Here is a 23,326-nt window from a genome sequence, read left to right as displayed (position 1 = left end):
TTATCTGAAACATGGAATAATTATAGAAACATTTGTTTTGCTTTTTCAACAGTGGGAATAATTTTCTTCTAAAACTGTAAAAAGTTTATTAAAGAGTCACAGAAAGAAATTGGGAAAAAAGTAAAGGAAAACATCAAGTTATATAATACCAACTTGAAAATAATTTGTATGAAAGTTTAGAAAACTAAGTTGTACCTCCTGGGTCAGGAAAAAGTCACAGCCTGTGATCAGTATACATAAGACAACACTGGTGTTGTTGAAATTACTGGTGATGTTTCTATCTCTGTGAACCAAAGTGTGTTTTATGATCTTCTCAAAATGAAGGTTTTTTTGGGGGGAGAGAATATATGGTAAAAAAACTGTGCAATGATTTCAATTAAACATCAGCATATTACTCTGTTTTAGTATGAAATTTCATGTGTCAGTTAATTTTATTTTTGAACAATACTTTTATTTAACTCCTTCACATAGGGCAATGTATTTATTTAATTCCATATTTTAGAAAAATAACCTTTGCTTTTCTTACATTATATATTCTCTGTATTTTATTTTGTTGAAAAATGAACAATGTATTTCTATATTACAATTCTGAATGGGCAGCTTAGTTAAGGGACATGAAGATTTTACCTGAATTTGATGTATAGTGGCTCATAATAAATATTATGTTTTATTTTTTTATAAAAACATGGTCATACATATTGCAAATGCCTATTGCTTGCAGCTGTCATATAAACTTAAGATTATTTAATTGCTAGAGAGAATATAATTGCCCTTGACATTTAATTAAAGTTATGGAGATACAGAAATACCAGAAAATTGCTCAGAGATGATGTACTTTTTGAAAATTTTCATCTAAAAAGAGATTCATCTTCCAATTAATATATTTAATTGATTTGCTGAGAAGCACTAAATGTTAACTAAAAAAATAAAATCATTTGAAGGATAGGATAAGGACAGAGGGGTACAGTCTAGGCTGAAAAGGAAGCCAGCCTTAGGTCACTACTTCTCATTCAAAGAGGATGTGTCATGTCGATAAGCACATGAAATAAAATGCAAGCTGAGTCAAGTAGCTGGTGTAACTATCTTAATGAACAAACAAAGAAAAAAATACTTGCTATCGAGTGGTACACTCTGAGACAACTTTGCCATAGAAACTTTCAAAGAAAAGATATGGTATCACTCCCTAAGACTTGTGAGAAAGACAGGGATGCCACTTCTCCAGTTGTTTCTGGTGGGCATTAAATAAAACTTAAATTATCTTTATGATGTTTTCTTTCTCTAACCTGTTTACTTTCTTAAATCTAAAGACTCTGATTTGGTGGGCGTGGTTGGGGCATCCTCCAATGTTGATTATTTCAGAAAGTAAAAATTTGTAGGTCAAAACAAAACTGAAATGCAAGGTATAAAACTTCAGTTTTCTCCAAATGAAAATAATATTTAGAGAATATGGAAGCTAAGTCTTTAAGTTTCAGTTATTGGTTAAATGGGGCAATTCTGTATGCTCTTGCTTATGTTTTCCTCAGAGCCATATACAAATATACCTAATCAGTCTATATGTTTAGTGGTGTAAAATTGACATATTTTACTCATGTCATATAGATTGTATGCTTTTTCCTAGCTTTTTTTGGTATTAAGTAATACTTTTGGCATCATTTTATGACATCTTTTTTTTTTTATAGTTCTGTCTCTTCCTCTGTGTGCATGTTTGTGTATATGTCCTTCATCCACTTTACTCTTTCAAAACTCCAGACCAGAAACTTCTTAAAGATATGAGAGGTAGATTATTAGAAAATCAGGGTATAGGGTGATTAAAAGAGATGCTACTGGGCTAGGGTTGTGGCTCAGTGGTAGAGCACTCACCAGGTATGTGTGAGGCACTGGGTTCTAGTCTCAGCACTGCATATACCTAAATAAGTAAAATAAAGGTATTGTGTCCATCTATAACTAAAAAAAAATAATAATAAAGAGAGAGAGATGCTATTGAATACTTTTCAGTCTACCAATAAGACCAGAAATCTCTGATACTCATTTCCAGGACATTTGTTCCTAGTTAAGACAAGATTTCATGTAAAACAAAATCCTCCTTGAGTTTTCGAATGAATTTCTGACAAGGGACACAGAATCTCGACCAGCAGTTCACCATCAAACCTCACGCACTTTAATAACCTACACTTAAGCATCCCATTTCATAAATGACTCCATGTCTCTCCCCCAGGTTTCATTTTTCAGGCTCCCTTTTAGCCTGAAAGGTGATTCCATTTTTGTTGGAAACCATGTCCAATCACCCAGGGTGAGAATATCAAATGCAAGGAGTCCATTTCACTAGCAGCATTCCATTTAAACAATGTGTGCTTCCTCAGAGCCAGTAACAGAACATGCAAAGCCAAAGTGTGTTCAGTGCAATAGCGTGAGGCTAAATAAAAGGTGGGGACGGGAGGACACTGCCCAGCTGGTCTGAGTTTCAACAAAGTGGGAAATTAGAAACGTCACAGCCTGAGCGGTTGCTGCAGGGGTGTGCGGCAGAGATGGTTAAAAGCAAGGTTGTGAACAGCCCACATAACAGATAATTCACATTAGGGACATTTCTCTTTGACCATTTTTGGTCAAGACAGGTGTAATAGAGTAAACAAAGAGCAGAAGAGATGCATTAGATTTCTGCTGGATCTAAAAGTTAAACACAGCGAGTAGGAATGTCCTAGAAAAGGCTTTAAAAATAGGACATGAATGAAAATATTTGAAGCCAGCAGCTACTGCTTGAATGTGCTGTGTAGCCGGGCACTGGACCAAGTCAGAGTCTAGTTTTACTTTAAAGATGGGTACGGAACACCACTGTCTCTCTTTGTGGAGAATATCACAGTTTCTCCTGTGGAGAAGCTTCTAGGTCCCTCCTCCTGTTCTTCTGCACATGTAATTGTAAATTTCCAACCAAATCTAGTTAGTGTCCAAGAGGGAAGCGTTATGTGAGAAACTTCCAAAACACTGAGCAGCTGAACCTTAATGAATTAAGGGAGTCATGCACAAGCTGTTCATTCAAGTTCAGCATATACACCGAACTTTAGGAAAAATATGACATACCAATTACAGTGTGATCATGAATAATTTTCTGCCTTGGAATGAAGCAAGCACAATACTGGGCTGAAAAGGATATTGACATGAAAGGCAGGAGACACCACGTGGAGTTCAGGAAATGGCGATAGGACGAAAATTCTTTCTAGAATCTAGTTAATTTCTTACAATTAATATAAGGAGCATTTTTAGACTTATTATTATTTTCCTAAAGTTTTTTCAGATACACTTCTATGGATGAGATTGTTGCTATGGAGAAAAGCAAAGCTATTTGGGATGGGAAAGATGGCCAAGCAGGGGAAATGGAGTGTTTGATGTCAGTTGAATTTAATAAAATTTACTCTGATGGAGACACATTTTAGAAATAAATAAATAAACTTTACATGGTCCCCAGCAATACTATGGGATCTTGGCTTCATTTTCCTGTTTTCTCTCAAGAGAGGTGTGAAGAAATAAGGCCACCTCGTCAGGGAAGATCCAGAGATGCCCAAGCACTAGTCACAAAACAAGGTCACTTTGAGCGCTATCAGAGTTCAACTTGCCTCCTTGACTCAATTCTCAATAAACCATGACTCCACAGCAGACAAGATTCAAGAAATAAAGGCCATAAATTTATGAGCAGCAACAGCCAAGAAGTCAGAAGCTTATTATGCACTAAGAGCCAATGTGGCCTTTATGTACTGTAACACAGAAAGACATTTCAATGAGAGCTGGGAATCATGGCACACATATGTAATCCCAGCAACTCTGGAGGCTGAGGCAGGAAGATTGCAAGTTGGAGGCCAGCCTCAGCAATTTAAAAAGATCCTGTCTTGAAATAAAAAATTAAAAGGACATGGAATGTAGATCAGTGGTAGAGTGTCTCTAGGATCAATTCCCAGTACCACAATGTATACATCAATCTATGTATGTATGTGTTTATATGTGTGTGTGTGTGTGTGTTTTCAGTGAAAGCTGCAATTATGTGCTAGCACTCACCATAAGAAAAACAATTTTCACAGAATAGCCTTTCTCCTCTCAATACACTGGATGAGGCAAATAAAGATATTGTAGGTGCTTGCTATCTATAAGTAAAAGCACTCCTCTAATCCCATTCAGGTGAAAAGCGAAAGAAATGGGTGGTAGCATCTCCTATCAAACTGAGGTAAGTATGTAGGTAAGAAGGAATTGTGTAATAACGGTGTAATATTTGAATTTATAATTTGCCATCAGAATAAAGATTTGTGGACTGAACTGTAAACCAGATTGTGTGCACACTGGAGAGTATGTAAATCAAGGAGCTGTGGAGTCAAAACCATAGTCTCCTGAGAAGTGTGAAGCTATGTGATAAAAACCACAAAGGATTATGGGTTATTTTTGTTCCCTTCATTTTCTTTCCCTTTTAACACAGAGGAGGAACATGCTGTGCGTTGGGCTGTTTAAACACGGAACAGCTGAACTTTATTATGTTTTCTTTTAATTACAGCCTTCTTAACTCAGTTATAAGTAGGGCTTCTGTTTCTGGAAGCTGAAGTGAGTCTAACTCAGTAACAGTGTAAGTAGTGGTCTCTTTGGAGACACAAGGACGTGCCTGACAGATCGCTGGTGCAAGGGTCTAGGCTTGGGAACAAAATCTTGCTCACCAGTTTTGTGAATTCATATCATGATGGGAGGAAAAGAAATGCAGTTAAATTAGAATCAGGTAAGTTTGAAACTGTAAAAATGAGGGCACTACGCTCTCAGGGAAAAAAAAGCAAGTTGAAACACTGCTTCCGCTTACTTAATGAGAATTCACTGGGACACTGGTGAGCTGAAAGTACTAGATCAGGATGGTTTAGATTTTGTATCTCAGCCATCTGTACAGGTGTCTGAATATATTAAGTCTGTAATGGAAATAAATCTTGACTGTACCTGGAAGATTCCTAAGCCTATTTACCTGGACAAGACCTGAGCTTTAATCTGAGACCTCATTTCTACTCCATGCTGGCGTTATATGCTTTGTGACTATTCTTAGCATTCACCTATGATGCACTGCTAAATCTTAAACACTAAGGGGCATTGCTCCCTCTCTGTCCCCTATCTTAATTTGGTCAAAAAAGATAGTTTGATAAGGAGGAAGGGAAGAAAGATGAGGAAGAAAGATGAGAATTTCCATGTCCAAAGATAAATAAGCAAGGAATCTTGAAAGCAAGACAGGAACATCTGAATATGATAAAGAAAACAATAGGTGTTTAGAGAAGGGGAAAGATGTTGTCAGCAGATTGGGAAAAAAAAAAATAACTCTGACAGATTAAAAAGATTTTCAAAAGGGGATTTGTGGAGAGGTGACCATAGCAGTACTGAAAGCAACCAGCACCTGGGGAAAGGATTTTATTTCTATGGTGAAATTAAGGGTTGGCGTTTCATGATGTTGTTGGCTGTATGTGAGAATGGAAATAAAATTATGTTCTGTTTGGGCATCTAGCCCAGTAAGTTCAATTTGTAAAAGAAAGCTTGGCTAAGATGTTACCAGATTTACAGAGAAATCTCTGTGATGGAGGCATCCAGACCAGAGGGTCAACTCTGAAAGTCTTCATTAAACCAACTACTGGGTGCTCTGAAATGAAGGAGATTCTATAGGAAGAGTACAGCACTGAATAAAATATAAACATGCAAAAGAATGCCATGTTCTGGATAATTGTTCCTGGATTTATAGCTGGACAGTCCAAAGGGACTCTTGCATGATGGCTCTTTTCTATAAACTACCCATCTTTTCTTAGATCTGTGATGTTCCCATTTTGCTAAAAGATGCTGAGGTTGCTATGGCTGGGAATACAGTGAAAAGTCACATTAAGTCTGAATAAGTCTCAAAACCATTAAACAGGGTTAATATATTGGCTGCCTGGGGCATCTCCACCAGTCACTTTAGGTTTGTAATGGAAACAGCAGGGCACATAGCAACAGAAGCATTGGCAGAAGGAAGGAATGAGGAGACATGAGCGTGGATATTAAGGGTTAAGAATGAAGATGGGATAAATGCAAATAAAAATATAGGACAGGACTAGTATCTGGAATGAAAAACTTTCAAGTAAGGTTACATGCAGTACTACTAGGCATGCTTCCCTACACACGAACACACACATAGGAATGCTGGAAGAACTGCAAACCTGATCTGGATAATCAGGTCATGGGTCGGAGTAAGCATCAGAGAAAGTGTCTTGTAAGATTTCTAATTTTGAGAACAAGCAATGGCTTCATAGTTTGCATGGGTGGGATGGGCTGGGTCAGGATCTTGCATGCATGGAAAGAGTAGAGAGGAAATCCTTAGGTAGTAGAGGTGCTTGCAAACCCAGGTGTGAAGGAGAGAGAGAAATCAGTGGCTGATGAGAGAGGGCAAATCATTCCATATTAAGCATTCTCTTGCCTGTTTGGTTTCTACTGCACTTTTCTTTCAGCTGCTTAAAAGGAATCAGTATTGCACATGCTCCTGAAGACCCAGTAGCAGGCATACATGCTGAAACTGAAAATGCATTTTTTGTGACTCTGACTGGGAGTAGTAGTGTGAGTATCACCAATACTGCACCAACAACAGACAGCTAGATGCTGATAGGTGCAACACTTTGTTGCACCTGAAAAGAAAGAACTGCATCAGATAATATCTTAATGAGCTGAAAATTACTGAGAAGATAAAGTAGTGGAGGCATCTTTCATGGATCAGAAGTGGATGCATTTCAAATGGAGATGAAGAAGGAATTAAAAGCTTGGTATGAGGATGGTCATGTGCAGAGCTGCTGTGATTAACACTAATTAAGTAAAACAAAGGTGTTCTACTGTCATTTCATAAAATGAAATGTGTAGAAAACAAGCTTTTTCTTTTGGGGAGTTCAGAGGACTCTCTGCTGAGGCTCGACTGGGGGCCATGAAGCATTCTTTCTCTGTGCCTCATTAAAACAGATGTGGAACATCCTAAATGCTTTCCCCAGACCAAGCTATCCTGGAGGAGAAGCAGATTCCTGCCCATCCTGTCCAGGCAGTGACATGTGGAAGGAAATGATTCCCCCAGACCAGCTTTCTCCTGGATTCTCTGCCTCCCACAGAGAAGCGTGGGAAGTCAGCTTCAGCCTAACACAGTGTCAGGTCTGTGCCTGCACACACTCTCCCTGCTCTCTTCTTAGCAACAGCCTATTTTGTTTCCTAGTCCTGGGCACTCATTTCCTCTCCAGTGCCTCTCTCCCTGCCGGTTTTGTGGAGGGCTGCAGTGCTGTTTGCCCTTTCCTTTTGCAGCCTGGCATGCTTGCTTGCTTTCTTTCAAGGAATTTAAAGGTTGGCTCCCAAGGTCTATCCTGCATGCTTCCATCTGCTTTCTCTATTCAGCTTGCGCAGGAGGCTTACTGGCTATATATCTAGGTTCCATTTCCTGCCCGTCCTTTTATGGACAGCTGCCAGGGGACTCTCCTGATGGGGCTTTTTGGTCTATGAATGGCACTACTGCTGCAAAACAGAGGGGCTGGAATACATTTTAATTTATTTTTCAATTGGAAAAGGCCCAGTTAAATAAACCAACCTACAAAAAGATAAAAACAAAACAACAAAGAGCCCACATACCTCAAAAGAAAAGGAAAAAAAAAAGTCCAAACTAACCCCCCCCCAAAACCCAAACCCCATCAAACCTCAAACAAAGGAGTCATTGGATGCGAGTAATGCAATAGCTGTTAGAGGCATGTATGAAGTCTGTGGGCTGCACTTCAGCCTGTCACAGGCAGCTATGAAAGATGTAATTCAATTTGCTTCAAAAAAAAAAAAAAACCATAAAAGGCAGATTGGATAGCTGTATTTTAGCAAATGTGTTTGCACTAAGGGTACCTTCTGTTGAACAGTTCTGCCCACAAGCTGTCTGTAGAATATAGAACATCTCTCGAGCATGCTTGCCACCTTGAAGCAGGGCAGTCGGGAGCAGAAAAAAAAAAGAACAGAATGCAGAAAAAAGGTGAAGAAAAAGAGAGAAATGAAGGACAGCAAGTCTAGTACCATCAATACATTTAGAAATGAGATTAGCCAAGTGTGACAATAGAATTTAAATGACACACAGAAAGACATTAAGATTGCAGTAAATAACAAACTATGGAAAATCCAGCCAGAGAGCACTTTCTGTTCAGCTGAGCTACAGAGTTGGAACGAAAGCACAGGTCGATTATTCATTTTACTGGCTCTTTTGCATTCCAGCACTATGGATCTTTTAATCTCAGCACTAATTATTATTTTTTTTCTTTTCTTTTGCTTTTTTGTTAGTTTTTCTTTTTCTTTTTCTTTTTTGGCTAGTTGTTCCAAACAGTTAATTACATTGCCTGATAGTGTTCTGGAGGACTTGAACTTACCAACTATGTCAAACCACAGAGGGGTGTTGGCTGGTTGTACAGACACCACCCCCACAATCTCGGTTACTCTATCACTTTCCATGACTGTGAAGTTATAAAATGGCTCGTCGAAGGTCAGTGGTATAGGTGAAGGGGGTGGTTTCTTAATCCATTCAATGTGCAGGCGGGCCGTGGAGGATTTCTGTGGGCGGCCATTGTCCACGGCCTTGATCTACTCACACACAGAAAGAACACAGAACAATGTCTTAGAACTCTGATCTTCTGGAAGTTAAAATCTGTCACTCACATGGTGTTGGGCCAAGAGTTTACCCTCAGCATAGTGTCAGCAAGTGGAAGAGAAGAGTGGAGATGTGGGGAGAGTGGACTCTGGAATGGGGGGAGAAACTACCTCACTCTATTTTTGCAGGGGCTGATCTGAACAACCACCAGCTTTACAGATATTAAAACCTTGAAAAACAGATGTTGTACTTATACTTTATAGTGCTTTATGGGCATGGATGATAGTTTATATAAAAAGGAATAGCTAATTTGATTCCTTATAGCATGACCCTGAACCTTCCCTCTGGTGGTGAGACGAAAGGGAAATAAGGTGCATTGTGAATCCCTGTGGGTGGAAACGTGTGTGTGCACATGGTTGTGTTTTGCAGCTCTTTCCTTCTGCTGCATTCTGGAGATGCTCTCCACTTACAGAGCCCTGGAAGGGCGAGTGGGATAGGCATGGGGAAGGCACAGACTCAGATGAACTGCCCTTAAGGCCCTTCAGTTATGTCAACTGTGAGGGAGAAACGGAGAGTTCTCAGTGGTATTGTGGGCTCCTGGAGGCAGCATGGTGGGAGGATGGAGTTGGTGATTCCTCTGTGGTCCTAAACTCACTCACATAAGGGCTGTGGGATGCACGACTTCATCCAGCAACATGAGACTGCTATAGTGTCCTGGACCCAACGGGAAGGTCAAAAAGTTCAAGGTGCAGAACACACTGACAGAAAGGCAAGCCAAAACAAAATAAAATAAAATTTAAAAAGGAATTTTTAAATATTGTGTTTTAAAATAACATTGATTGGTAAAGAACCAGTAGTGATAGCCTTTGAAAATAGCAACAATGCATAGCACTTTTCTGTTATGTGTTAATGGATGACTGCTTTGCCCAGAAAATCCCTGTGGGAAGGAGAAAGCTTAAAGATATATGCCTGGGGCCAAGTTCCCTAAGAGCCAAGCAGGGATTTAAGTCCAAGTGTTTTTTTTTTTTTTTTTTGAAGAAAGTGCTTTTAGGAGAAAGGACAAAAAATTAGGACAGGCACTAAGCTAGGATGTGGTCCTAGCTTAGAAACTGAGGAGACATGCTTTCTTCAGCAATGATGAGGGGGTCAGTAGGGCTCTGAATTTGCAAGAGGTCAATCCACCTCAAGGTAAAGGGACTGAACTTTTGTATTTTGGGTTCCATTAAGATACTGGCTGTGGACTGCTAGGGTGGGGGGTGGAAGTGTGGGATCTCTTGAATCAAGGATCAGCCAAAAATTATATTCTGGATGAGGGGGCAACTGTGAGCCCTTGGCAGGCAACACTCACAGCAGGTTGGGGATAGATGAACCAGTGTGTTAGAAGAGATCTGGGCAGGGCACCAATAGTGTCCATTATAATCCATCCGATCCTCAATGATTTCCCAGCCACAAGTGTCTTACAGCTGTAATAAATATGTACCACATCAAAGCTTCCAACAGTTAGAAACAGGATGGCACTTTCTTATCTTGTCTCTGCCTACTGTTCTAGACATGTACTGAGCAGGGGACAGAACCTAGTTCCAGAACATAGATGTGAAAAGAAAAATCAAGGGACTTTTAATATAATAAAAACTGTCTACAACAGAGAAGGCAGAGAACAATGAAAAGGATGCTGGATGATGCTGAGTCTTGACATTTTTGGGACCTTGAAAAGGTCCATCACTTATAAGAATGACCACTACCCTATGCCCAAAGCATAGGCATTCCATATCTAACGTGGTTGGGGTAGGAACAGCACATGGGCACATTAGCTATGAGAGTTTAAGTTTCTACTTGAGATGGTGTTAGGTTTGTGTTTATTTTTAACTTTCTAACTTAACAAAACATTTAGTCACTGTTTTCTTGCTTTTTCTTCACTTTTTACAGAATAAACATCATTGTGGTTTGTGTCTCACAATTTATACAGCTAAATTCATATTCTATCACATTGTCAACAATTACAAAATTTGCTTTCTTTGGAAAGTCTTGGGGACACATTGACTGACATGTTGAATATTAGGGAGAAATATATCACTCTGTTATTCCCCTACTCTCGGTTTCTGTCTATGGTCAGTGCCTTGAAAATGACTTAGGACACAGGAAGTGTGGTTGAGTATGTAGGCTCCAGCAGACTGTGGGAGTGGGAGAAACTGGCTTATGGGACACAACGAAAGGGAACTGTTTCATTAGTTAAGAGCTTCACCAAAATAGGCAAGAGGTCTTACCTATGTTTGCCTCCCAGAAAGAAGTCTTCCATATCTGATTGGTTGCACTTTTTGCTCTAAAGATGTATTACTCAAAGAAATAAACAGAAATAAGAAAGTAACTCCCTCTCCCATCAATATTGCTGGAATTCAGAAGATCTTACCGTTAGGATATCATAACTCCCTGCTGTAAATTGCTTTCTGGAGGATACCATGCCAGTTTTAGGGTCAATGAAGAACTTTCCATCATCATTTCCATCCACAATACTGTACGAGATTTCTGCATTGGGTCCCTCATCTCTGTCATAGGCAAAAGCCCTGTAGATGGGTTCCCCTCTTTTCTTTCGGTCACGTTCTGGCAGTTTGATCTGGTAAACCTTCTCAGGGAACTGGGGCTTGTTGTCATTTTCATCCAGAACCTGAACCACCACCCAAATGGTTGATTGTTTTGGAGAAGAACCACCATCTGTCACAGTTACCTGAGTTTGGAAAGAGAAAGCATGATGTAGTTAGAAAGAATGAAAGTTATTCTCAGTACTTCTACCCTTGCCCACCCCACAAAGACTGATTTTGTACACTAGAGCATCTGAAACTTTCTTACGACTGGTTCATACATGTGTATGAATCTCTCATAGTTGGGCCCTAAAAGGGAAGAAGGCCCCAAGACCAGCAATGGAAGTCATGCAGAAAGGGTAGGGGGCAGCAGGGCTAATAGGCAGTCCCTGTTGTTATATAAAATTACCTTTGACTAGTGGTCTTTAAAAGCAGAAATGCATTTCTCACAGTTCTGGAGTCTAGGAAGTCCAAGGTCAAGGCATCAGTGGAGTTGGAGAAGGGCATAATCCCCATAGACAGCATTTTCTAACTGTGTTCTCATGTGGTAGAAGGGTCTATCTAGCTCTCTGAGGTCTTTCTTTCATTAGGGCACTCACTAATCTCATTCATGAGGGCAATCCTTCATAACCTAATCACTTCCCAAAGATACCCATCTTCTTACATAAACACTCTGGAGATTAGGTTTCAACCTGTGAATGGGGAGCAATGCACAAATATGTTAGTTAATATGAACCCATAAAGTGGGTTCATTGTGGTGTGAAGTGGAGAGAAAGAAGAAATAGGATGGACATTATAACATATGCTAGGTTCTTTGGTTGTAGCGAATCTAGAATACATGTCTCAAACAGACATAAAATAATAAAATATAACCCTTATTAAATGTTGACCTATGGATGTTTCTTCTAATCCATGGAAAATGCTATCACATTGAAATTCTTTTAGGACTCATTTTCTTCTCTTATTTATATCTAGTTATGAGGCCAACTGCATCTCCTCAAAATGCGTATGTTGAAGGTCTAATGCCCTACATCACTGCATGGAGATAGGGCCTTTAAGGAAGTGAGTTAGATTAAATGAGGTCATAAGGGTGGAGCTCTTGTAGGAGACACCAGGCAGCCCCATCTTTCTTGGCCATGAGCCAACAGCAAGAAGGTGGCTGTCTACAAATCAGGAAGAGATCCCTTACCAGAGATTAAACCCTGCCAGAACTTTGAACTTGGACTTGCCAGACTTCATGTTGTAGGATGAAACCAGATCCCCAGTGCAATAGTATTGATAAGTGAGGCCTTTAGATTATGATTAGGTCATAAGGACTTCGTGAATGGAATTAGTGTCCTTATAAAAGGCAAATGAGACTTGTTTGTCCCATCCTGTCATATGAAGAAGTTGCCAGAGGTACCATCTCTAAAGAACAGGCCCTCACCTGACACTGAATGTGCTGATGGCCTGATATTAAACTTCTTAGCCTCAAGAACTTTGAGCAATAAGTACCTCCTATAAATTACCCAGTCTAAGTGTTTTTTTAAGTAGCCTGAATAGAATTAAACACTCCAGAATGGTGAGAAATAGATCTCTCTGTTTAAACCACCTAGCTTCTAGTATTTTGTTACAGCAATGTAAGCAGACATCTTTGTGTAAAATTTGTGATTTTTTTAAAAACATTGTTATGAAACAAAAGGAAAACTGTGATGTACACATTGCAATTAAGATGGCTGATTTTAAGTACATTTGACAGTTAAAATATTTTTTGCCAGTCACAAAGTATTCTTTTTTCTTCTCTAGGAAACAGGAGGGAGGTGGATGTGCATTCCCATGTCTCTAAGATGCTATCCTATGTGTCCATGAAAATTGAGGGGAAAGAAACTAATGAAGAGTACATAAGTGACCTAATGGAAGATATAAAAATTCTTCGAGTCTTTGGTAAATAATTTTCTTGTTGGTCATAGTGATAAAAATGACTAAAATATTAACACCTAATGTTTGATTGGTAAGACACAGTTTTTAAAGTACTCTTTCATCCATCACCTCACTCACGTTCCAAAATGTGCTTTTCTGTAAGTTGGAGAGGTTTATTTATTCCCATTTTACAGATGAGAAAACAGAGGCTTACAGACCCCACAGTTAATAAGTGCTAATGTTAAGGTGTTAAAATTTCAGTATTTCATTGTTTACACACAAAAACTGAGAAGCAACTATATTGAATCATTACCTTGAATAAGACAGTTTATTATTTCAAAATATGTATTTGGAGACTAAAAGGAATGTAAAGATGTGCTCAGTTATCAACAGAAGAAGAACAACAATGAATCAGTATGCCTGATCAGCCATTTTTTCTTCTAGTCAAACAATCTGACTGGAAGAATTGAAAATAAGGCCACAAATTAAAAGCTTTTTTTTTTTCTTCCCCAAAATGGAATCACAATCTCGTTTGTTTTCTCTTACAAGCTGTCAGGAAGGATAGCTTTAGTAGATGTAGGATAAGTTTTCATAGAAGTTCCTGCTTTCTTTGAAAAATCAATCAAGTTTCCTTCCAAGGTTATTTTCCCACTTGGTTTGTTGTGTTTCACAGAAGAACCACTCAGGGCCAATATGTGCCAGGGCTGGATATGGAGTTTTGAGCTTTTTCCTAGACAGGCAGAGATCTAAAGAGGCACATTCGGCTGTTGCTGAACACAAACGTTAATCCTCCCCGGTGAGCTGTGTTGACCAAAACACATTGATTCTTAGCTGCTCAACCACTCTGCTTCTCCTTACTTCTAGAACAGCCCCTTTCCAAGTTTAGACAACTGACACTGTCTTCAACAGGCACAAACCCTTTGCCTTCTCCTCACTGACTGTCCATAAATGCCCTGCCCTGGACTCTGAGGCCTGGTAGCTGCTGAGCAAAGAGCTATCCTGCCTACCAGAGTGTCCTGCTGCTTACAAAAATGCTCTTTGGAGCAGACCTGGTTTCCAAGCCCAAGTCTTGCAGTCTCTGCCCATGGCCGTGTGCCAAGGGGAGTGAGTCACCTATGTCACCACCTCACCACAAGCACCCAATCCCCTGGCTTCCCCAGGCCACAGTGGCACCCCTCAGGGACCCAAGCACTCTCCCCTGGAATGCCATCCCTGTCCTTCACTCATCCTTTAAGTCCAGCTGACATGTCACTTTCTCAGGATTGCTACCTCAGAGACAGAGTGACATTGTACTCTTAAATACTATTCTTCTGTAGTGCTTATTATTGTGAAAATAATGAGGACTCCATGTAAGGAGATAGGTTTCTCAAAGGCAAAGGCCAACCCTGCTTGTTTCTTCATTGCCCTCCTCCTGTGTCTAGACAACATGCTCTATAAATGCTTGTTTAATGAATTGAACTGTAATTCAGGTCCTACTTGGACAATTTCTTTAGACAAAGCAATTTCACCTTGTAAAACCTTGTGAGATAATTCAAGGCCCCATAACATAGCACTGAAAACCTTTCCAATCTTTTGGTCATATACTTCTCTGTCTCCTTACTCATGGCTTTAACTATATTTTGATAACTCTCCATTTTGCATCATCTCTTGTCCATGCTTGCTGAAACATCATGTTTAATTCCTTACTGGAATCTTCTTTATGAACTTCTCAGGTACACCTGAGCTCTCCAGGGGAAACAATGTGAAATCATTACTCTCAAATTTCCTCCTCTTTTATTCATGGTCTCATTGGATGACACTCACACCTTCTCACATACTGGTGTCCACCAGGGTCCTGGGTATGCACTAATAGTTAGTTGAACTAGCCACATTTATTCAAACTTGGAGGCCGTCAAGTATCTTATGTGCATCATCTCCCATGCCAATCTCTCAGGCAACACTGCCCTAGGATGGGTTTTATTTTCATCTTAGTTGTCCAGCTGTCATGTCTTGGTCTTCCTGCCCCCAGATTTTGCCTTTGTTGTAAAACATTAATTCTTCTTCAAAAATTTGATTATGCCACTGACCTGTACAACACTCCTCAAGAGCTCCTGGAAGATGATTCTCTGGATGCCTTTGATAATCATTATTCCCTCTCTGACCTTTTCCCACCTGTGTTCAGTTACCTGGTGAGCTCAGGTAGTCTCTGCATGCTAGGTTCTACACCTCCATTCCATTGAGCAGCTGTTTGTCTCCATGGGATGCCTTGTCTTGGAAATACACTTGACTCATTCCAGAAGCTTCAGTGCACACACTTCTGGGGAGCTATTCCCTCTCTCTTGCAGACTGAAGGCAGTGTCCTCCTGATGATCCCTTCTCACTGAATGCGTGGTTCTAAGACACTGATTATCATCTTGCATCTTAAATGTCTATTTGCTCATTGACCTCCATTCAGTCCTTTCAGACTGTAAGCAACCTGAGGTCAGGGACTGTGTCTTAGTCATTGTTATGTTCTGGCACCTGGTAACCTCTAAATGCCAAGTGAATGCTGTTAAATGAAATCAAGAATTGATGTACCTAAAACTCATCACTATGATAATAAAGGGAATGAACATGCAGACACTGAAGGGTCTCTGTGAGAACTAAGCAAGTTCTTCCTCCTATATGAGTCTATTAATGATGGTGGAGAAAGCTGTGGTTTTAACCATGCACTTGGTTTTATACCCACTTCATACCACTGAGAGTAATACCAAGCCCAAGCTCATGCAAAACAATGGTCAGCCACTTCTCAAATTGTGCTTGCATTAGTGGACATTTGTCAACAATTTACTGAAATGACTTATTCATGTAATTTGGCTTCTTCAGTACACTGTGAGCTGCTGCAAGGCAAGGACCCTGCCTTTTTCAACTCTTTCTTGGAATGCTGTGTACTCTTTTTAAGTGTTTGCTGAAGCATGTTACCACCCTCAAGTTTTAATTTCCATTGTAATTTCTCTAAATCCCTTCATTTTCCCTGCTATGTTTGTACCTAGAATATTAATTTTCAATGCTCAGATTTCCTACTTCAAGCTGCCCTAGGTCTCAACCCACTCTTTGGAACTAGCCCATGTGGAAAGAATAGGAGTACTGGGGACTGAAGCAAAACTAACTGAGGTAAATACCCTTTACCTCCTCCTCTGCATAATTTTTCATTAATGATGTAAGGGATGAGCCATTGTTCAGCAGTGATTCATGTGTATTCTGCTGTCACAAGCTGACAAGAGAATATGGCCATGCTAACCTAGATTTACTCCTCTTGTCACTGATCAATAATCAGTGGTCCTAGCAATTAATCAAATCCTGAAAAATTAGCTTTTAAAGGTGCTAACTTCTAACATGTAACAAAAGAAAACACAATAGTTCAGTTACACTGAAAAGACAGTAAAATCCACTTTATTCCTCTTTGGTGCCTTTGTGGTCTACAAATGCCAGGCAGAGCCAGAAGGTCCCAATACAGGCCCCTTGACACAGTTACAAATAGGGATATGATTTGAAGTCTCTTCTTGGGAGACACAAGAACTTCATAAATTCAAAAATTGATAGATATTGAGAAATCTGTAGTTATGACATGCTTTTTATGGCTGAATAGTATTCCATTGTGTATATACTAGATTTTCTTTACCCATTTGTCAGTTTGGTGGACACATTGGTTGTTTTCCATTTCCTGACTTTTGTGAAAAATACTGCAATGAACATGGGAGTGTACAGCTCAACATATTGTGTTCTTTGGATGCATGCCCAGAAGTGGGATTATTGGATCATACTATAGTTCTATTTATAATTTGGGGAGAACCTATTTTTTAAAATAATGGCTATACTAGAATATGTAACCACCAGCAGTGTATAGGGTTCCTTTCTCTCCAGATCACCCTTCTCTCACAAACACCTCATGAAACTCTTAATGCTGAATCCAGATTTACCTGCCTGTACATCCTAATTCTTGATGGCCTATAGCTTCCCACAGACCAGGATTATTGTTTGTAATTATAACAAAAACAGATTCCTCTTCCATGTTGTATCAGTTATTTATTACTGTGGAAGACAAAACTAGATGGCTTAAAATAACTGGAATCTTTTTATTATTTCCCATGATTCTAGGAATTGAATGAGGCATTCTTATTTGGAACCTCCTAGGCAATTGCAGTCAAGGTGCCTGTAGTCATCTGATTTTTGGTTGGTTATAGCCATGGGCTGTGACCTTAGCTAGGTTCTAAGAGAAACAGTCAAAGGTTAGAAAGGCAGTGGTCAACTTCTTAAACTAGGCTCACAAACTGGCAAAGCATGACCTGTGCCATATCCCATTGTCCAACAGTCTCAAAATTCAGGTTTAAGAAGCAAATTTATAAACCCCACATCCAGATGGGATAAGGGTCAAATAATTTGAGTGGCTATGTTTTGGTACGCATAAAAAATGTTTGAGAATGCTTAACTGAAACTGAAAAACTCAAATTCATATAATCATTATTCATAATTCTGTTAATGTCTTTCAGGATGTTTTCCCACATACCACCTTCATTCTTAAAATATGATGGCCAAGGCACAATAACAGCAGAATCACCTAAGTCAGACCTGGGCAAAATACCTCCATTGTCCAGGAGAGAATCTCACCTCTATAAATTCAGCTCCTGACTATGCTTATTTTAGGCAGCAGCCATTTCACACAAATCTGTGATATGGAAGAAGTGAACCAATTAGGTCTTTTCCTGCATAAAGCAATAAACTGTAAGTGGGTGGTTTCCTCTTGCAGGGTTTTACATTCGTTCCTTAATGTCATCTGATAGGCCGTTTTGTTTGCTCTTCCAGGCTATGGGGATAAGGACAACAGGTGCCATGTGTTCACACACCATGAGCAGCACAGCCCACACAAGGTCTCTTTCAGTGCTACCACCAAGTTGGTACTATTATTGCTTCCATCAGACACAGCAGGAAGGTGAACTTGGTCTGGGCCAAGGTAACACATCTTGCAAATGGCAGCAACTTGTTTCAAACTGGAAATTTGGCTCTAAACAAGGGATCAGCAAATTGTAGACCAAATTTGGCTCTTGCTTATTTTATTAATTAATTAGTTAATTAATTAATTAATTTATTTTCTTGCTATCAGGGATTGAATCCAGGGGTGCTTATGCACTGAGCTATATTTCTATCCCTTTTTATTTTTTTATTTTGAGATGGGGTGTCCCTAAGTTGCCAACAGTGGGTTTGAACTTGAATCCTCCTATCTTGGCTTTCTGAGCTTTTGGGTTTACATGTTTGCACCAACAAGGGGGGCTCTGGTTTTGTGAATGAAGTTTTATAGTAATGCTGCCATGCCCATTCACTAACATATTATCTGGGTCTACTTCCCACCACAAAGGCATGGTTGAATAGATCAGGTAGAGACTGCAAGGATAACAAAGTTAAAGTACTTGCTATTTGATACTGAATAGAAAAGTTTTCTGACCCTGGTCTAAGCCATTAGGTTCTGCTGTCCCTTTAGTTGTACGTGTTGATCACCCTTAATCTGGAAATTTGATATTCAAAATGATAAAAATCTGAAATTTCTTCATCTCTGACACAATAGCACAAATGGAACTTTCCACAGTGGACCTACTTTATGCAAGGGATTGTAATAAAAAAAATAGGCATACAAAAAATATGGTTTAAAATCACTTTCAGGCCTTGTATATAAGTTGCATATGAAATGTAAGTGAATTTTGTGTTTAGACTTGGGTCCCTTTCTAAGATATATCATCACATGTCTACAAATATTCCCAAATCCCAAACTCTTGTGGTCCTAAACATTTTGGATGAGGGATACTCAACCTACACTGTTGTCACTATTGTCTGCCAACTATGCTCAAGCCTCTGTGTGACAATTTACATCAGACTGTCATTGTTTTCCACATGAGTCCTATAGGCCTTTCCATTTCTAGTCTATGGCTGCAGATAAGAAGGCTCTGAAGTTCAGAAACTTGCAGAAGGCCACTCATCCAGTAAGTGACAGAATGCCAGTCTGCACCCAAGTCAGGTTGGCGTCACAGCTCATGCTCTTTTCCCTACCCTGTACAGCTAAGCTAACAGCATCTGTTAACCATATGTTTCATATTCTCTCCCCAAATATGGCTTTGGATCTGCAATAAGCTCTTAGTTGTGTTTCTAGAATCAAGTCTTTCCCCTCTTTTGATAACTAGAACCACTGTGGACTGTCTTCAGTCTTTGGGCACCTTTCGTGTTCTCTTCCTCCATTGCTTAGAACCTATCAGGTTGTGGGGGGGGACACAGTGACAACTTCTTTCAGCACCCCAAGGCTTGAGACTCAAACTTACTGAATGCAGCTAGATACTTGTCCACTCTTGCTGAACTGCTAATTTTCAACTCTCTCACAAAATTTGCTTTGTCCTTCTGATGTGAGAGGGAGGAGGGACTGTACAGTCTTGGTTTCTCTGTTATTCTTATTTATCATGAACTCCATATTTCCCATGTATCAGACACTCGTCTAAGTGCTTAACAACAACAACAAAAGAATTATTTATCTTTATAAACAAATATGAACTATCTATCCTTTCATCTATCCAAGGGGAGGTGCAAATATTATTCCTATACTACTGATCAGTACTTCAACCTGGCCTGGGGTCTATGCTCCTAATCTTTACCTGTTACTATCAGTCTGCCTCTGTTGAGGTTGAATACTGCATTCTGGGTGTAACCTCTCAAATACCAAACCTCTGTGCATTCAGACTTGGTTGTCACATGTCCTTTCCCTATCATGGCAACAACTCCTCTTCTTCCCCAGTCCTTTGTGTCTTTATTCTGATCCTCTTGGTTGTTTTTATGAACTACTTTAACACCTGCTACTCTTCTAAAGAAGAAGATGATGCTTAAAATGTTTATTCCTCTCTCCTCTCTTTACCAAGAGTCCTAGGATATAGATGAAAGTTCTGGGCAAGAAAGAAATCTAAAGATAAAGCCAATTAAATTAAGGCAGAGCATGCAGACACATGTGGCAAGTAGGTTTCAGATGTGCTGCAATACTGATTTCTTATTTCTTGGGGAGATGAGCAAGACTGAGCCCCAGGGTTGGATGGACCATTAGGTTAGTCACCTGTATGTGGTTTTTTTTTTTCCCTTCCCTTTACCTAAAGGTATTGTGCAAATATAATTTTATAGGTGCATCAATTTGAGAAAACATTGGAAAACCCTATGATAATTACTAAAAAGGCAAATTTGTTACCCTGTTCTTGGATATGATTACATTTAAAAATATATCTATGAAGGTTGCTGAATACAAGAAACAGTTCCCACTGGCACAATTTTAGATGCTGTAGCTGTTGAAAATTAATTGTAGTGAGGATGCCTGTCTATGTTCACTAGTTCCTCACAAGACCAATTATAAGTCAAGTGCAGTCTTCACCATTCATGTGTGATGGGTGTCTCCATTCCGGGTTAGCTCACAGTATGGAAATAAATAGAGATCATTTTCTTATCCTTACCATATTCTGTTATGTACAGAAGAACTTCAGGGTAAAGGAAACTCTCCTTCCTTACCTCTATTATACTCAGGAAAGCCAAGAAATATTAAGAGAACACCTGTGGAAAGGGGACTGAGACATTATTCTGGTTCATTTCACCCATTTTGATGAGGAAACTGAGGTCCAGGTGGATGAGCTTATTAGCCCAACATCATCTTACTAGAAGTAACCTCAATCATTCTAAGAGATTGGTTCCACAATTCCAGGTTGGCTTTTGAGCTTTGAACACATCATGCATTAATAAATTCACCTGAATTCAGATATTCAGTTGTGTGTATCTATAGATAAGTATGTACACATACATATGTATGTGCATGTATGTATACATATATATTAAAAGTTTTAATTTAGGTATTTTCCTAAATGCTGAGGTCTTTATATAAAAGAACAGATTTAGAATAAACCTTATATTTACTCTCTACTTTTTATCTTCAAAATGCTTCACAAACATTAAATACTTTAATCCTCCCAAGATAACACAGAAGTTGAAAGTAACTTTATCTCATCTTCACAGGTGGAGAAACAGGGAAGTGACCTTCTCAAAGAATACTCAGGAGTGGATGTAAAGGCTGGGGCTGGAATACAGATCTTCCTGCCCATGAGCTCAGACTACCACAGTCCTGGAAAGACAAGCGTTTCCTGCCATTTCTATAAAGAAAACTACGGGCAAATGGTAAATTAAAGGGTAGGTCTCAAAGGAGCAGCAACTCTTAGAGATAAACTTTCTGAAAGGTGAAATCATAGAAATAAAATTAACCTGTACCATCCCTCACATTTTCCAAGACAGAAAAGCAAGAGGAAGCCAGCATTAAACAACCTGCCCTTAGTTTCAATACATGTGATTTCTACTATTTGACTTATAACTTTGGCATTAAGAAATCAACTGGAGATGGGGAGATCCCAGTCATTTCCTACTCCACCTTCCCCATTCTGTGGTGGCTACTTACTAGGTATAGTTGAGTTGAGTGGATTGTGACTTGCTCTTTCTAATTTCATCAAAGCAGATGTTTTAGAAATGTATACATACCATATTGAATGAATTTATGGAGTGGTTTATTTTTATAAGAAGTTTTTTTTCTGAAATCAGGAAAAGAAAAAAAAGGAAATAAAGGAAAGAAGGAAGAGAAGAAGGAAGAATCAAGAAAGGATAAAAGGATAGAGAGTGAGATAGAAAAGAAGAAAATGAAAGAAATAAGAAAGCGGGGATTTGGGGAAGAGGTGGATCTAGAAGGCATGGAACAGTTTCCTAAAGAAAATGGGTATATTCCATTCAGGGAAAGTTGCTTAGATGGAAACAAGAAAACCATTCATTAAATGTTATGATTGCCAGTTCTATGAGAAAAATCTTCCAATAAGAGTTTGCTTCGAACTTCCTTTCAGAAATTTTGTTTTCCTAAGGAACCAGGGAACCTAGTTCTTGGGGCCACTGATTCACACTAATCAATTTGTGGCCTTTCTTTTTTTCTCACTACAATTAAGAGAAGCCACAATATTGGGAAGCTTCAGGACAAAATCAGCTCATAATCCATCCAGAAATCCCCTCTGAGTACCTGTGGTCTGTCTTCTACAGGGTGTTGATGTACAAAAGTTTGTGAGCCTCTCAGGGTCTTGCATAGGGCTACCACATAAGTAGTTTCAATAAATATTTTTTGGTTGAATGCATGTGTGAATCTGGCATCTCAGAGTGACAAAGAAATCTTTTCCTCACCATGCTTAGATCCACAACTTTTAAGTGACAGTTTTTTAAGAAAGATCCTTGACCAATTCACTTTGGCAGTGACTGCTAATATTACAGCTTTGTCCAAATCTCTTCCTTGTACTTCAGGAAATAAAGTATTTCCCAGCCTGAGGTCTCTTAAAGCTTTTTTTTTTTTTCCCCTGCAGAGAGGTATGCATCAGCTACTAATCTCATCACATTTCCATTTCCTTCCAGCCTCATCTGCTCATCATTTTCTATTCACAAAACTTGCTTGATTCTAATCTTCCCTATCAGCAGGAACTAAACACCTCCTCAAAGTTTCTTTAGAAGGATGGTGATTACCACCCATGTGCTAACTCCCCCTTTCAAACAGATGGGTCTAATCTTTGTGCTCATATGTGTGTCATTAAGAGTTCTGCCATGAACCAAGATGTGACATCATGTTAGCTGCAGGACTGAGTCTCCCTGAACTAGTTCAAAATTCCCCTGACATGGAGGCCTTAGCTAATACTGTATTCCACATTCCTCTCTGTATGAAATGGAATCCTCCAGGTATTAAAGCCATTGGAAAGTAAGCATTGGTGGTTTCACTTTTATTTCACAGCACTGGACTTCACCCTGGATTTCAGATATTTTGATCTTGGCAGATTCTCATGCTTTAGCTCCAATGATGATGCTGTTTGGATTTCAGCACTCACCTTTCCACCAGGCACCACAGTCAAGAATTAATACAAGAATAAGGACCCTGTTTAAATTACTGACTCAGGAAACATGGTTTTTCTCTTCTTACTTAGCAATTCAACATAGGTTTATACAGGGCAACTTAGCAGGTCATTTAATATCTTGTCCACCCTAAAAATATGAATTTTAAACTTAACAAAATATAGGAATTAGACCTCATGTATGTACGAAAGCAAAAGCACATACTGATTAAGGTAGAGATTGTGAACTCAGAGATAATGCTTTTTATTTGGCCCATAGAGTGTTTTGAAAAAAATGTTTAAAATGA

At 39.2% G+C, this 23,326-nt stretch overlaps 1 protein-coding gene across 9 annotated transcripts in view; it reads right to left on the bottom strand.

Moving 5' to 3' along the window:
- Positions 1 to 23,326, bottom strand: part of Fat3 (FAT atypical cadherin 3) — a 624,627-nt gene that overhangs the window by 114,730 nt on the left and 486,571 nt on the right. For 7 of the 9 annotated variants that reach the window (XM_058584984.1, XM_058584983.1, XM_058584987.1 and 4 more), the window contains 3 exons: positions 11,025 to 11,339; positions 8,400 to 8,610; positions 7,888 to 7,956 (listed from right to left, as the gene is read on the bottom strand). In XM_058584984.1, the coding sequence (XP_058440967.1) occupies positions 7,888 to 7,956; positions 8,400 to 8,610; positions 11,025 to 11,339 (595 nt within the window). The remainder of the gene's footprint in view (positions 1 to 7,887; positions 7,957 to 8,399; positions 8,611 to 11,024; positions 11,340 to 23,326) is intronic. The other 2 variants (XM_046462382.2, XM_046462383.2) reach the window with 1 other exon arrangement.

The sequence above is a fragment of the Marmota monax genome, unplaced genomic scaffold (genome assembly GCF_021218885.2).
Source record: "Marmota monax isolate L192 unplaced genomic scaffold, Marmota_monax_Labrador192_F-V1.1 WCK01_AAM20220418_F8-fsc00104, whole genome shotgun sequence".
Lineage (NCBI taxonomy): Eukaryota > Metazoa > Chordata > Mammalia > Rodentia > Sciuridae > Marmota > Marmota monax.
Note: the sequence above shows the minus strand (reverse complement) of the source record. Positions and strands in the feature narration are given on the sequence as shown.